We start from the raw sequence: 15800 nt of genomic DNA, 5'->3' as shown, positions 1-15800 counted from the left end.
CTATTGATTTAAATGTTCTACTAATTTAGCTATGTACCCCTGCTTGCATTGTTTATTAGCCTGATATTTCATTTATGTGGAACATTTTCACTTTCTAGCAAAATGGCTAGTTTTTTAAGATTCCAAAATATAATGTAAATAGTTTATTTGTATACAATTTAAAAGATTGGCCCCTTCGTCACCGATCAAGCTGATTGAGTTAGTATTGATATCGGTATAGGTGCCTCCCTAGCCATCAGCCACTCTTTGTTTATATGCCAGTCAAATTTGTTGGCATCATTTTAATTAATACATGTATTAAAAATAAGTAAGTGCTGAAGTGAAAATGTTCCACCTTTTCATATTTCTGAAAACCATTGTGGTGTTAGCTGTGGTGTGGTCTTTTGCCATTTTGATGCTCCTGCAGCTTAACCTTTCCAATTGCATATTACTTGGTTGGACATATCTGCTTGGTTTAGTTTTGGATTCATCTTACTTTTCCCTGTGCATATATACATATATTTCCCTCCTTTTTTTTTTCTTTCAACTTTATTTTCCCAGTGTCTTTCTGCTGAGCTTGACTCCAACAAGCATGATGTTGAACATTTTACCAAAAAACTGGAAAAGCAAAGTCTAGATCTGGAAAACGCATGTAAAGAAAGTGAAGATGTTAAGGCTCAGAAGGGCAAACTGGAGAAACAGCTTTCAGATATGCAGACTAAGCTCTCTGCCCTTGACATTAGTCACCAGGAGCTTTCAGTCCAGAATAAAGAACTGCTAATAACTAGAGATACGCTTTCAAAGAATCTAGAGCAACTACTTGCCAACAACAAGTGCTCGGATGAAGAAAGGATTTCATTGAACAAGGAGCTGGAGAAGCTCAAAGATCTTCTTCAGGAAGTACAGACTGAAAACAAAAACCTGAAGCATGCCAAAGGTGAACACCAGGCACAGATTGAGGAGCTTCAAAGACAAAATGCAGAAAAGAGTGACTTGCTCCTTAAGTATCAGCAGGACATCCAGCAAACTGAGACTACAAAGAAGCAACTACATGAGGATTATGAAAATGTCTGCAAAGAGAAGAACCGGCTTGAAGATAACTTCAATGAAAGCATGTCAAAGCTCACATGTGAGAAGGAAAATCTAATTTCAGAGAGAGATTCTACTAGAAATGCCAAAAAATCGCTTGATGCTAAGAATGCCGAGTTGCAGGCGAAATTTAGATCCTTAAACTTAGAAAAAGAAGATCTTACGATGAGGAACACCCAGCTGCAGACCCTCACAGAAACACTGACAAAAGAAAAGGTGGGGATGTCTTCTGAAATCAGTGCTGCTTTGTTGGATAAAAAGAGCCTTGAGACGGTGAAGGAGGAGCTCCAGAATAAACTCAGTGCTGCCAAGAAAGATTTGGAGAGCTGTGTCCGTGAATGTGAAGAACTTAAAGCCTCCAAAATGAGCCTGGCCCAGATGCTTGAAGAGTTCAAGACCAGCAGTCAGGTGACCGATTCTGAGAGGCTTCACCTTCTGCAGGAGAAAGAAGACTTACTTGCACTCCAAAGAAAAGTCTGTAATGAGAAGGAAAAGCTCTTAAGAGAGATGGAAGAAATAAAGGAGAAGTTTCAAGTCTCAACAGAACAACTGTCAAAGTCCAACAGGAAATTTAAAGAGGCATTATCATCTTTTGAGCAAGAGAAAGAAGCATTTCGCCTTCAGAATTCTGAAATTGAGATGGCTTTACACGTATTACGAAAAGAAAAGATGAGCCTGGATTCAGCACTAGAGCAGCAGAAAATGGATTATGAGCGTTTGGCAGGAGAGATGGGAGAATTAGAAGAGAAGCACACAAAAAGCGTATCTGAGAATAATGCGCTTTCTCTTGAGCGCGATAAGCTAGTTAGTGATATTCGAACAAATAAAGACCAGTTGGATAGTTCCTCAAGAGCTAGTGACATCTTTATTCAAGAGAAGTCTGATTTAACAGCAAAGCTAGAGGAAACCAAACGCCAAAAAGACGAAGTGGAAGCAGAGAAGATCTCTTTGAAACGAGAGAAGGCTGACCTACAAAATGAGCTGCAGAAGCACACCGTTGATATTGAAATTCTTAAAAAGGGCAACGCTGAACTTGTTCAGGAGCACCGTAAACTAAACATGGATTTTGAGAAGGCTAATTCAGAATTTGTGCAGCAGGTCGATAACCTGATTAAAGAGTGTCAGCGGCTGCAGTCGTTGCAGACTGCAGCTGACAACAAAGTCCAATCCTTGCAGAAAGAGAACCACAGTCTGCTTCAGGAGATCCAGGAGTTAAAATGTCAGACTGAATCGATGTCGGGGGCCAAGAACGTTCTGGAAACCCAGTTACAGACTGAGTCCAGTGAACGAAATAAAGCTATATCTGACAAGGATGGTCTATCCAAACAAATCGAGGAGCTGCAGAGAACGTTGTCCAAAGTTACGCAAGAAAATAAAGAGACGTCTTCTAATCTTCAGAATGCTGACGAGCAAAAGAAGGCTTTTATGACGGATATGGAGGATTTGAAGACTCAACTGAAGCAGCGAGAGCAAGAAACTAGTCAGATGACGGAAGATAAAGGGCAGCTATTATCTAAGCTAGAAGAAATTGGTAAACAAATGACCTTCCTGACCACACAGAAAGAAGACCTTTTAGCTGAACAGTGTAAATTGGAGCAGAACATTTCTTCTCTTCACACCAGCCAAGAAAAGTGGCTCGTAGAACGGTCAAGCCTCCTTGGAGAGATAGAAAACTTGCACGCTACCCAGAAAACACTAGAGGTCGATGTCAAGGGCCTACAAACGGAAAGAGAACTGTTGGAAATACAACGCAAGAACGCTGTCGCGGAGGTTTCGGCTTCTGCCGTTGTGAAAGAAGAGATTTCCTCCTGCGTCTCAAATCTCACCGCTGAGAAAGGCGCCCTGCAGGTGGAGAGAGATGAAGCCGCCCAGAAAGTCAGGCAGCTGGAGTCCCAACTAAAAAATGCAATTTCTAAGCAGCTTGAGGTATTCCTCCTCCAGTAGTAATCACTGACTCACATACCTTAGAGTGGCTGGGGCTATGTCACCTTCTCACTGCATGCTTGCTGGTTTGTCTCCCTTTCCTCTGTCCTTGTGGTTTTCGTGTCTAACTTTCATCTTCCATTTACTAACCGCTGTAAATTACCCTGAGCTCCCAGCCTTCGCCTGTGGGCTTATAACGTGATCGAATGTGAGGCAAATTCTTTCGGCTTACATAACTATGTAGGTCTAAAGTGATCTTTATCACACTCACCATCTGATGGGATTTCATATTTCATTTGATTTGACATCCATTTTTCTGAAATTATAGCCCCAATAATCTGCTTTACAAATGTCATTCAGTCCAATTTTTAAAGGTTTTCTTGCAAAATCTCTCCGGTCCAATACACTTACAAAAATAGTAAGAAATAATGAGAGATGTTGATATAAAGCAGCTTTCAGGGGGGGCGGTATCCGTTCTGAGGCCACAGGAGTATTTTAGAGTATATATACTAATTATTTTCCTGCTTAGTGTAATTTTTATGTTGTTAATTCTCAACCAGAATTTGAACTTGAAAATGTAAATGAACTGACATTTGAATACCTGATTCTAAATCAGAAATGAATGCAGAAAACTCATTAAGCATGCAATTAATTTATTAAATAATGTTAAAAATAATTGGTTGAGGTCAAACAGTGCATTATGAATAGATTCGTCAAATTTCTTATTTGGGTTGGTAGAGGTCAAAAGGTGTTTTATCTCAACCAACCATTTGCTGCTCTCAATTTGAAACCATTCTTAGCAAATGTCCTGCTCGTGCACCATTCAGGCCACAGACGCCTCTGGCAAGACTGCTGAGACCCTTGAACAGCTGACAATGGAGAAGGCCAGTTTGATGCAGGAGAAGAACAAAGCCCAATCTTCATTGGAGGAACTCCTGAGCTCCAAGCAGAAGATGGAGGCACAGGTAAGATATGCTTGCTTACTTGTAGGTGTAAGCTCTCAGAGGTGTTTTGTGTAACAGCTAATAAATGTGTATCATTATTGTTTTAGCTGAAAACATTGAAGAACAATATTTCCAAATACGAAGAAGACATGAATGTTTGCAAAGAGCAGCTTTGCATAGAAACTCAGAAGACTGAGAGTCTATGCCATGAAGTGTGAGTATATATCCTTTGTTTGGCTGCTTGTAAAAAGGAAATCTGTCAGATTTACATTTCAGTCGAATGATATCATTGATAGGTTATGTTAAATCAAGAGAGATGAAAGAAGTTTCTACAAACCAATATCAGTTGTTAGAATTTGTTCGGTGATTTTAACATTTGTGTTTATTCAGTGAGGAGCTTAAAGTAGCAGCTTCTGTAAAGACGCAGTCCCTGCAGATGCTTCAAGATGAGAACAACAAGCTGACGCTGGACACTGATAACAATCACAAAGCCATGAGTGATCTTGTGAAGGTGCAACACTTCAACAATCTTACATAAACTTGCGAGCATCAGAACATTTTGTGTGTTGGCTATTGATCTGCTAACCATGACTGTATTTGAACGATGTATCTTTTTCTCTTAGCTCAAGGATGAGCACTCAAAACTCAAAAAACAGTTGAAGCAAAGGTAAGAGAATGCATCATTTTGGGATTTGGGCAGTTTCTCAGATCTCTGCAAAATTCACCAATATTTTGAAAGCTTTTTGTCTAAATACCCACAAATGCTTTCACCTGTGTGACACATGCTAATATTCAGTGCATGTGTAATAAAGCAAATGGTATGTCATGCTGTTCTTTTCCTTTTAAAGCCTGCCAAATAATGCCTTCAGGTACTTCACGCCTTTATTACTACGTGATGTTGGTCATCATCATGTAATAGTACAAATCTAGTAACCACATATGTGTAGGCAGATAATTAGGAACATGCAAGGCAGAAAAAGAGGATGTGATGTTTCTGATGCAGCTAACGAGTAATATGTTTGGGCAAAGCTTTACTCTGACCTGAGAATCTGCTGGGCTCGACTGGAGATTGTGCCGAAATGGGAAACGCTGAATGAATGGGAAGCAGAGCAAATATTTGTAGTGTAATGTGACCATTCCTAAGGGCAAAGTACAATACATCTTAAGTCATTATACACAGATTGTAATTTAACCTACAGCCCTATCTCATCTACTTGATATTGTCATATGTGCTTGGCCTACTGATTTTGCATGTTTTTTTTCATTGTCGTCCTACTTGATTTCAATTTTCTGTACTATAAGTTATTTTGATCTTTATCTTTATTTGCAGTCATACCATTTTGACAAGTGTACTAAATATTTTGACTAAACAAAAATGGCACTTAATGTTTCAAATTTGTCAAGTGAAAAACTCAGAAAATAGTTTGAGTTCCAAAGTCTGCCTGGAGAGATTGTTTACTGTACCTCTGAGATTGAATTGTTTTCATGTATTTGATAGTGAGAGCACCTTGAAGGAGCAGTTTGACAAGGAGAAGGCTGTCCTCCAACAGTCCATCCATAAAAACAGTGCCTTAATATCAGAGAAGGACCAGCAGGTGGAAAACCTGAGGAGTGAGGTGAGAATATAATGCATGATGGTACTCTTATTGTCAGCAGGTATGACAGCATATTGACAGCTGTTGCGCTTCTACAAAATGAATTCAAGCAAGTCGAGGTAAGATACCATGTGAGTGTGTACAGAACGAGTTGGAAGCAGAAACTTTGATTTCTTCATTTTTCGCTCCCTCAAGTCAAAATCTTTAGCTGTAGATTCTGAGGTCTAGAAGATACAAGAGGTTGCTTGCCTACAGCCCTTGACTTAACTTTTAGGATAATTAGCTTTTGACAGTTGGTAAATAAAGCTAAAATAAAATAACCGCTGTACTTTTCTTCCATTCACTTCTAGGTCAAAAATATTGCCCTGCTTTCATTTTTAATGTGCGTGCTACAACATTGCTAACCTGAAAGGGCAACTTTGAAAATTGTGAGCAAGAAAGCCCTGGTGGCAGTGCAAACCTAGTGACGCATTTCTTATTGCAGGTTCAAAACGTCGGTTATGCTGTCACTCTCTTGAATCCTGTTTTTAACTTAAAAAACGAGGACTCTGTACTCTCAGGTCTTGACTTGTAGATGAAATGCTCAAATTGGACGTATGCTTTTATTTCTGTTTTGACTAAACTCACTTAGTTGGGGACTTCACTTGTTCACATAACATAATGCTTTAGAGCAATGGGTAAAATCTCTTCAATACTGAATAGCCGTGGTTGTTTTCCTCTCAGCTGGTTGGACTGCGTGGGGAAAGTGACTCGGTTAAGACACTGCAGGGTACAATTCAGACCTTGGAGCGGGACAAGGCTAATCTACAGGACCGTGTTCAGAGACTGGAGAAGGACCTGGCTGCAGGGCCCGACACCTTCAACAAGTCCTCAGGTAAGAGTGAGCTTAACTCATGACCATAGCTAATATTTGTGATGTCACTAAGGTCTATGCTCTGTAAGGCGACCTCCAAAGGAAAACAAGATAACCTCGTCTACTCCTGCTTTTAATTGGATCTTGTACCTGTTGTTTCCAGGTGATCCAGTTTTGGACAAACTAAGGGAGGTTACAGAGGCTTCTGAGAGTCAGGTGTGTAAACCTTTTCTCTCATTCTATACAATATTTGTCTCATGCCTGGATAGATTGAAGGTTTTTGCCATTCATACATTCAGTGTTAAGATGCTTCCCTACCCTGGCCCATAGAACTTTCTGGTTTGACAATTACTCATTTTACATTTTCATCATGCTTGGGGCAGTCGTACGGAAACAGTCTTACTGAATGCCGTTTGTGAAATGACTGTTCTGCTTACTCAGACATTTACTAACAAATGCAACCTCTGATGTAGCAGTAGACTCTGAATTTTACAGTTTGTTTACTCATGTAGCAGTTACAGTATAATGTTTTAAAGAGATGAAATGCGTCTAAATGTTCCGATATCATCTCAGCGCTTACAGCGGTGATAGACATGGCTCATGGATTGGTATCACAGTTGTATTGTATATTGCTCCAACAGTGGTGGGATGATGGTAATCGGTCTCAAAACCGTGACTTATTTTTCATTTTGTGCCTCCGTTTACTCTAAAATGTTATACTGTATCATCTGTGTCGTTGATGACTTGAATGTGTTGTCTGGCAGTAGGTGGGTCCTAATTTGAATCTCATATTTTTATTTTTTATTCTTCTCTCGTTCTCTTTCTTAAACTCCAACTCCTCTGTCTCTGATGTTGGCAATGCTACACCACCATCAGGCAGCGGTTTGTTAATGTTTTTCATCAGCTTCACTTGTGCATGTTTGTCTGTCACTGTGGCTTGTATTGTTTGGATCACATTAAGTTTGTGTCACAACTACAAACTGTCTTCCAAAGACAAATCAAGCTTGATTTCTCAATACCTTTAGCGTTAAATACGCCCTCTGCTGAAACGATCGTAGATGCTTAGATTAAATCTTTTAAAGGTCGACGTTTGCTCAGTAAGACGCTCATCATAAGTGAGTATTTTACTGACTCTTCTTGTGACTTATTCCAAGCTTGGAATTTTCTTTGGCGGACAACTCGCAATGACGATTCACCGTCATAGTTGAGATTAGATTCATAATTCGGGGGATGTGGGGGCGTATAGTTTCTATTATCTATAATCATGTCATAGGGTTAAGGCAAAGTCCTTTGCACATAATACAATAAATAAATGTCACAGGGAGACCCTATATCATTTTTGAAAAAAAAGATATTGTTTGTATTATAGATGATCAATGATGCTACTGTTATGTATCGTCTTTACAGATTGAGTTCCTGAATTCAGTCATCATTGACCTCCAGAGGAAAAATGAGGAACTCAAGGATAAATTGGAGAAAATGGCAGCTGCTGCTCTCAATGGGAATAATCCAAGTGAGCTGGATAACTATGGGTAAGTCCCATTCATAGCAGACGTTCTCACACTTACAACATTATGGCAGTACAACTCGATCTTTTAGTTACACACGGAGCTGCTTTCTCTTTCTCTGCAGCCATGACAAGGAACCCCCGAAGAAGAAGCTTCCCCCAAGGCTGTTCTGTGACATCTGCGACTGCTTCGACCTCCATGATACAGAGGACTGTCCCACACAAATGCAGATGCCCGACTCCCCCCCACACACCACCTACCACGGCAGTAAGGCTGACGAACGGCCCTACTGCAGCATCTGTGAGGTCTTTGACCACTGGACCGAGTCCTGTACTGATGACCAGACCTTTTAAGCCTTTTTCCACCCTTGTTCGCACAATCAGTATATTTGCACATCATGTTAGATTACGCTGGGGTTTTGGGATTTTGGTTTGTACGTGTGCATTTCGTGTGCTTGTTTTTGCCAAGCATCTTCATTGTCCATACCAGTCCTTAAGCGCTCTTATGGGAGAATGGTCTCAGAATATCTTCAGAGAAAAGACCAATGACATACAGAAAAATAATATACAGCAGTTAACAATTTATCATAAATTACTTTGGATATGCTGGGTTTGTGTGAGTGAGGAGATGCTGTAGGTGGATGTATCATTGTGGGAGAAGCTATGATCGTCAGATCATTTAATTTATCAATATCCTGACATTGTTTGCACAGGTTGTTGGGGAGTTACAAAGATAATATAGTATCATGAAAAATGTTTATTTGAAACTGTAAATTACTTGATTGAAAAAAAAAAATATCAGTTGCCGCAAAACTTGGTGAGCTATAGTTTATTTTTTTATGCCTGGAGATACTATATACGCTTTAAAGGTTTGATAGTATGTGTGTTATTTTGTGAATGGTAATCACAGGGGAGAGATTTTCTCACTCTAGTCTGGAGTGGAGCAGTAAGACCCACTGCTGTTTGGCTTTAATAGGAACTTTTTTTATGGTCTTCATGAAGGAACGGATGGATGATTGTTAAAGAAGAGGCAGTGCAACCTAAAGCACTTCCTCTTACTGTAACCCCTCAGTTCCAGTGAAACGGCCTTTCCAAAAAGTTTCTTTACAATTGAAAGATCATTTCTGTATGAAGCAAATAAATATAGGTATTTCTTTAAAAATGTTTTGAATATCTGTATTAAAATAAATAAAATGTATGTATTAATTAAAAAGCAAACCTCTCTGTATTGACTGTTCAATTGAAAGTGCATTGCAGTCTCTGTTTATGACTGCACGTAGTCATCAGTTGGACTATGCTACTAGATTTGTACAGGTGACACAATAGCCTCCATGTAGCGGAAACACAAAATATTCATCTACGATATACTCTCCAGTAATGAGGGAATGCAGGGAGGAACTTGAGGAAAAATTGTGTATTTTATTTTTCTGGTGAGTAGATTGTAACACTTGTTAGACTTGAGATGAAGCTACACCAATAAACCAGCCTGGCCAGGACTATTTGGAGGAATATGGTTCCTGGTCTATAGTGGGTCAATCTGAAAAAGGAAGTAAACCTGGTGTAGCTGCTAATCTGTCTTTAAGACAAAACAGGCTGTTTGCTCAAGGAGTTATGGTGTGGGAGCAGAAGTTCATGAGCTTCAGATGCAGACTGCCATTTCTCCAGCTCCACATTCAACTCCACAGTCACCGGTTCCAGTTGGACGGACGTGGAGTTGTCTGTGTGGACGTCCATCTCGCATTCCTGCCCTCCCTTTCCTTTGCCTACATAAGACGAGATTAAGTAGGGTTCATGATTTTAAGCAGACTGAAACGAAGAGTTTACTGACTGACAAATCAAAGCACACCCCATTTAATGTTTCCTTTGGATGCTAAATACTTCTTTAAAAAAAACACACTTCCTAAAGTAATATTCCCCATGAGACATAAACCACATATACTTCACTGAACAAAAATATTAATGGAACACTTATTTTTTATTTTTTTCATTCGCTGAAATAAAAGATATTACTTTTTTAATGCACACAAATGTATTTCTCACACATTTTGTGCTCAATTTTGGTTAAATTCAATACTCACTAATTCTCTGAAATGATATTGGAGATGGCTTGTGGTAGAGAAATAAACATTTAATTCACAACAACTCGTTGCAGTTGGACATTCCTTCTATCAGCATGCCAATGGCTTGCAACAGCTGTGGAATTGTGTTGAATTTTTGAGTGACCTTTTATTGTGACCAGGCCTCGGCACACCTGTATAATTATGACAGTTTAATCAGCATCTTGATATGCCACACCTGTCAGGTGGATGGATTTTCTTGACAAAGGAGTAGAGCTCACTAAGGTATAGATTTAAACAAAATTGTACACAACATTTCAGCGATAAGTCTATTATGTGCATAGGAAAGGTTTAGTTTTATTTCATCCAATAACAAATGGGAGCAAAAACAAAAGTGTATGTATATTTTGGTTCAGTGTAGATACATTTACTCCACCCTAAAAATAACACTATTTTAAACGTATTTCCTCAGTTCTCATTATGTCAAAACCAATCTAAAAATATGCCCTGTACTCCGCTGAACAGTTGGAACATGTGTTGTTCAGATGATGAACCTTTTGAAGCTGCTGTATTCTTCTGTGTAGTGCTGCTGCTGCCTCCTCCCTGCTTTGATTCCTCGTCCTTCTTCTTGTCCTCTTTCATCTTCTTTCCCAGATCCTAAAGATGAGTGAAAAACATATCTCACATATAAGTCCCGATTTCAATTCAACTTTTTTCCTGTTGCAACAATAATTCCTGTGAAATCGACAAGCTTATGATTGTACTACTAACACCTGTTGAGCATGCAATCTCGCCTTTTCAAGTGTTTGTGTAGCTTCCACCTCAGACTCCGTTTGCAGAGCCCGAACGTTACAGAGGACCTTTTGTCCTCCTGTCACCAGGCTGTGCAGGGGGATGTGGACAGAGCCTAGTATTCTTCTGATGGGGGCGTCCTGGAACAGCTCTACAGATTTTTTCTTTTTGTCTTTAGACTTGTCTTTAGTGGATCCAGATTTGATTCGAGACTGAGGAAGATACCACAGACATGAAATGATCATGTTGAGATGCAGTCTAATTTTATCTGTCAAAATAGACTTACACAGAGCTGATGTGACAAGCTCTCATTCCTTGTGTGTTTCTGTGTTACCCTTTCCTTGTGTTTATTGTTTGGTCCCCTGTTTGTCTTTTCTCTGTTTGTGTGTGTCTGTCTGGGTGTGGCACTCAGTCTCTCTCCTGCTGCCAATCACCATGCACACCTGAGACCCACCCACTGGTCAAGCTCCTGCTGTATTTCTACCCCGGCTCTACACTCCAGTCTTCGCCAGATGGTTCCGTTTGCCACCATTGTACAAATGCTGCTGCCTGTTTTGTAGTTTGTCTCGAACTAATACTTGAGTTTACCTGAGTACTGTTTATCCTGTAAACACATTGATTCAAATAAAGTTGCTTGTGAACCTTTTTCAAACCTGTGTCCGAGTTCTGCTCTTTGGTCCTAAATCCACTCAACTTGATAAATAGATATATTAAAACACTGACTAATACAAGGGGTGTCCTTCTACAGTTTGTGATTCAGTAGGAATTAAATGATGAGCTCACTTCTTTACTGCTTTTCTTCTCTTTTGCAAGTCGGCTGGGTTTGGCCAACGGGACGTCTTCAGAGGCTGCAGGCCATGACAGGACCTAAAATGTCAAATGCCAGAATATGAGTCCTAACGCATTTTGCATCTGAACGTTTATCCACTCAAACCATATATTTTTTTTTTACCTTTTCCTCCTCTATTGTAAGATAAAGTCCTTGATTGAAGAATCTCTTTAAGCCTCCCAGATCACTAACGATGTACGTTTGTGTGTGACTGAAGTCCATGCGCTCTGACCAGGTCAGCTTTGATGTGCTGTGTCCTGACACTGTAGACAAATCAGAACAATACACAAGTGAAAGTTTGGCACAAAGATATGGCTGCAGAAAACACATAAACATAAGATAAATAAAAAATAAGTCAGGCTTTTGGTGAGTCAGAGACACATAAGTGAAACCTCAAAATGAGTGTCAAATTAAGAAAAGTGTTTCAGGGTGTGTACAACTTTCCTCTGACTGTATGTTTCTCTGAAGGCAGCTGTGTAAATTCTACAGAAACTGATAAGAAAAAACATCACACTGACATCATGCTTTGAATGTCATGCAATTACAACATTGTTTTTTTTAAATCCTTCTGTTTCAACAACTGTGTCGGCTCTATCAGGGTTTGTGATTTAATAGATTTTCCTGGAGGCGTGAAAACTTTGCAGTTCGAAAGAATTATTACCATATGCAACATCATGGCAGGTTTCCTCAGTATACACCATTAAGTGTTGTGTGTCTGGTTTGCACGATTCTTTTTCACAATTTCTGTTTGATTGTAGGTCAGCATCATCTTCTGTTACATTTGCTGCGTCAGATTTAGACTCCCTGTCGAAGTTCTGGTAACAGCAAAAGAGAAGAAAGAAAAACTGCTGATTTAAGAGAGTTTCTGGACACGATTACACAACAGCTCAACTCCATTTTTCCCATTCAACAGTGTTTTATCTTTGTTTTAAGATAAGATAACTAACAAAACAAAGCACATGTAAAACTGATGTGAATTAAAGGCACATATGTGCATTGAACAAATATAGATTCCTAACTCTTTTTTGTTGTTATGGTACTTACTGTGTACAATGACGATAAAGTGGAATCTAATCTAATTGTACAACAAAGAGGGAATTTCATTCTTAATGAACTGTAACTGTGGAAGACAACCAATGACTCTTGCAATGCACATATGGGCATGTGAGTAAAAAAAAAAGAATTTAGTTTTCACATGTGACATTCTGAGCAGTGTAAGACATGTAAAGAGAGTGAAAATTGTCGGAAGGATACGTCACCAGGTTAACAGTTTGATGACTGAGGAACTCGTATGTGATAAAATAGCCGTAGTTGACAACAGGGAAGTCTGGAGCGTTTTCTTCCACTCTCATCAATGGGTCTGGGATTCCCCTCACCCTGCCCACACTCACTGTGGCTGATGCGCGGTCCACTATCAGATCTGTACATATGGAGAAAATGACAAAGCTGCTGACTTAGGAAATTAAAAAGAAACAAGAGCCCACGTTTATAGGACTCAATTCTATTAATTGACAGCACATGTCAGTCCACAGTCTCACCACTGTTCTTGGCCAAGCCCCTAAAACACTGTCTTTCCTCAGCGGAGATCCATGAGGTGTCCAGGCAAGAGAGCTGTGGGAGACTGTCCACAGTGAAGCCTGGGTAGGAGGGAGTAAGAGTGAATGGGTTTCCCTCCAGCACCAGCGTCCTGAGGCAGGTGAGCGTGCTCAGGGCGCTCAGCAGGGCCTGCTGGTCCTTAAACTCACAGTCACTCAGGTCCAGACACACCAGCTGTGGCCTGAGGTCAGAGACAGTCATTGTTTTTAGAGAAGAGCGACGTGTCGTACAGCAAGACTGACAACTTTGAAAAACAGTAAAAATGATTTATTCTTAAATAAAACATTGCCAAATGTACCAAGTCCAAGCAGCCCCTCCTCCCCTAACTTTAATTTGGGTATTTTCCTATTTTTAATATTGTTTTGTAATTTTTTTTATTAATTTAAAAACAGCTGTTTGTCCCAGAGTTTCTGTACATGTTCTAAACTGTGCTGTCTAAGGGTCTTCTCTACTCCACCAGAAATTAACTCTGATGGCCGAGATAATCCTGATGACATCACCAGGTTCCTTTTTTCAAACTTATACATTTTTATTCTTATACAGTTTTCATAAGATGTGAAATACTCCTTGTGATGAATGAACTGATCATGTGTTTTTAGACATTTACATTGTTTAATTGATGATAAAGAAGGAAGGCTTGAGAAATAATTTCCCCTATGGCTCACTAATATGATAATAATTTTAGATTTAATGAGCTATGTGTTTCAGAGTATATCAATGTAATTGCCTTCTGAAATTCATCAGGAAACACAAGTGATTTAGCCCTCACTAGAAATTAATGCCATTTTGTGATCACCCTTTGAAGTCCAAAGCTGCCTCCCAGCTACACCACTTCACTTTGATATTAGCTTCCAAAGTGGGTGTAACTTTGTAAAAGTGTGAACTCCCTGCTCCTACTGAAACAATATTTAGAAATTGTGATTAAGGTGACATCAAAAGATTTTCTACCCAACAGCATCAACTGCTGTCATCACTATGTCACCACTTTTTCAGTGTTTCCTCAGTAGTTGTCACCACTGCCATCACGTCAGTACATGTGTTGTTCAACCCACTTCCTGTGTGTTTGTTTGTGTGTGTGTGTGTGTGTGTGTGTGTGTGTGTGTGTGTGTGTGTGTGTGTGTGTGTGTGAACTAACCAGTGTCTTCCTGTAAGATGACAGCTGTCTTCATGTGAACCCAGATTGTTTGAGCCGAGGCTGAGGTATTCCAGGCGGGGAGGGAGGCAGTTGGTGAGACTGTTTAGAGCAGACAACCTGTTGGCACGTAGCTCCAAAATCTTTGAAAAAAATACATTTACATTCAAAGTTTCATTCATGCCCACATCACAACACATGCTAAACTTTGATCTATGAGTCAGTTCTGTTACACTGTGACGGCACAGCAAGTGTTTTGCCTTTGCTTTGATGTGAATCATCCTTTCATGACAAACTTTTGCAGAGCAAACTCACCTTCAAAGTGCTGGGAAGGTTTTCTGCAGGGATTTCTGAGATTCTATTGTTACTTAGCACCAATTCCTCCAGCTTTGAGAACTTTAGCAGGCCGTCGTCGATGACTGATACCTGAACACAACACAGACAAAACAACAAAGTACAACTTTTCACAATTGTGTAAAAGCATCAGCATTTACTGACATTGTTCTTTGTGTTTTATACAAGGCCAGGAGGAGAGTTGTCACAAGGTGTTACAATTGAAGTGGTTACTCAAAGCCTCTCAGCCATTAGAGGAACCAGAAACTAGTTGTACATACTGTGAAACCAGAAGATGTGATTTATTTTTGGAAGCCTCTGTTTATTTCATGTCCATTTTTGGGATTTAGGGGATCCAATAACAAACTTTGACATTTGGGGATTACTCTAACTGACGTCAGGATAATAACAATTATCAATTTTTTGGACGTCTATATCACGATAAAATGGATTTAGGGACACTAAAACAAGTTTTGTGATTTAAACAAATATTATTCATATTCAGACATATTCTAGTGTCCAGGGAGGGTGGTTGTATAGTGGAAAGCCTCCCAGCATGCACCAGGGCAACAGGTTTATGGACCCCAGCCTCTGTTTATGCATGCTTCTGTAAGATTACAAACATTATGGTGTTATACACCTAAAGATAAGAGGAAAGGTAGTCTGTTGCTGTACTGATGCTCAGAGAAGCTAATAAAGCACCCTTTTGAGCTGGAAAACTCACACCCTTGTCCACAATGCGAAGTGTAGTAAAGTAATTGTAAATGAAGTCTGTGTGCAGGCGTCCAGGAGTGAGCACAGCCAGCTGTCTCAGGGCTGGAGCCTGAGGGCTCCATGATTTGTCATGCCACCATGGAGAGTGACGGCAACTCAGCAGATCCAGGAGGTCGTCTGTGTCCTCTGTTTCTGCTCCCTCTGTACTGCCTTCGGTCTTTCTCTGAGAACATAATCACTCAGTTTATCAATATCTATATCTAAGCTACTGTATGCAGTGATGGGAGTGCTTTAAACCACTCCATAGACATGATGATTTTTCAAGATAATCTGGAAAACACTGCAAACAATAAAAAAATGTAAAACTCACCCAGGTGCCGTTTCCACAGGGAAAGTCATTCAGACAAAGGCGTTGAATCTGCTTCTCTAACACAGCAGAAAGCTTAATTGAGCTCAT

General features: G+C 39.8%; 2 protein-coding genes across 5 annotated transcripts in view; one reads left to right on the top strand and one right to left on the bottom strand.

The window, feature by feature from the left end:
* The window catches only part of clip1a (CAP-GLY domain containing linker protein 1a), a 24580-nt gene extending 15472 nt beyond the window's left edge, over positions 1 to 9108 (top strand). For 2 of the 4 annotated variants that reach the window (XM_079161304.1, XM_079161305.1), the window contains exons 16-25: positions 541 to 2994; positions 3819 to 3956; positions 4043 to 4149; positions 4326 to 4446; positions 4559 to 4602; positions 5434 to 5551; positions 6254 to 6404; positions 6547 to 6599; positions 7791 to 7915; positions 8016 to 9108. In XM_079161304.1, coding sequence (XP_079017430.1) covers positions 541 to 2994; positions 3819 to 3956; positions 4043 to 4149; positions 4326 to 4446; positions 4559 to 4602; positions 5434 to 5551; positions 6254 to 6404; positions 6547 to 6599; positions 7791 to 7915; positions 8016 to 8244 — 3540 coding nt within the window. In that variant the 3' untranslated portion in view covers positions 8245 to 9108. Of the gene's footprint in view, positions 1 to 540; positions 2995 to 3791; positions 3957 to 4042; positions 4150 to 4325; positions 4447 to 4558; positions 4603 to 5433; positions 5552 to 6253; positions 6405 to 6546; positions 6600 to 7790; positions 7916 to 8015 lie in introns of all 4 variants that reach the window. The other 2 variants (XM_079161307.1, XM_079161306.1) reach the window with 2 other exon arrangements.
* On the bottom strand, positions 9101 to 15800 carry LOC306696971 (leucine-rich repeat-containing protein 43-like; the record flags this gene model as incomplete). The annotated part of the gene is made up of 11 exons (XM_079160707.1): positions 9101 to 9653; positions 10502 to 10604; positions 10742 to 10951; positions 11523 to 11606; positions 11692 to 11831; positions 12764 to 12988; positions 13107 to 13345; positions 14300 to 14439; positions 14612 to 14722; positions 15354 to 15566; positions 15714 to 15800. The coding sequence occupies 11 exons, from the start codon at positions 15798 to 15800 to the stop codon at positions 9469 to 9471; spliced, it is 1737 nt and encodes a 578-aa protein (XP_079016833.1). The 3' UTR covers positions 9101 to 9468.

This window comes from Pholis gunnellus, assembly GCF_910591455.1.
Source record: "Pholis gunnellus genome assembly, chromosome: 6".
Classification (NCBI taxonomy): domain Eukaryota; kingdom Metazoa; phylum Chordata; class Actinopteri; order Perciformes; family Pholidae; genus Pholis; species Pholis gunnellus.
This window is presented reverse-complemented; position numbering and strand designations above follow the sequence as displayed.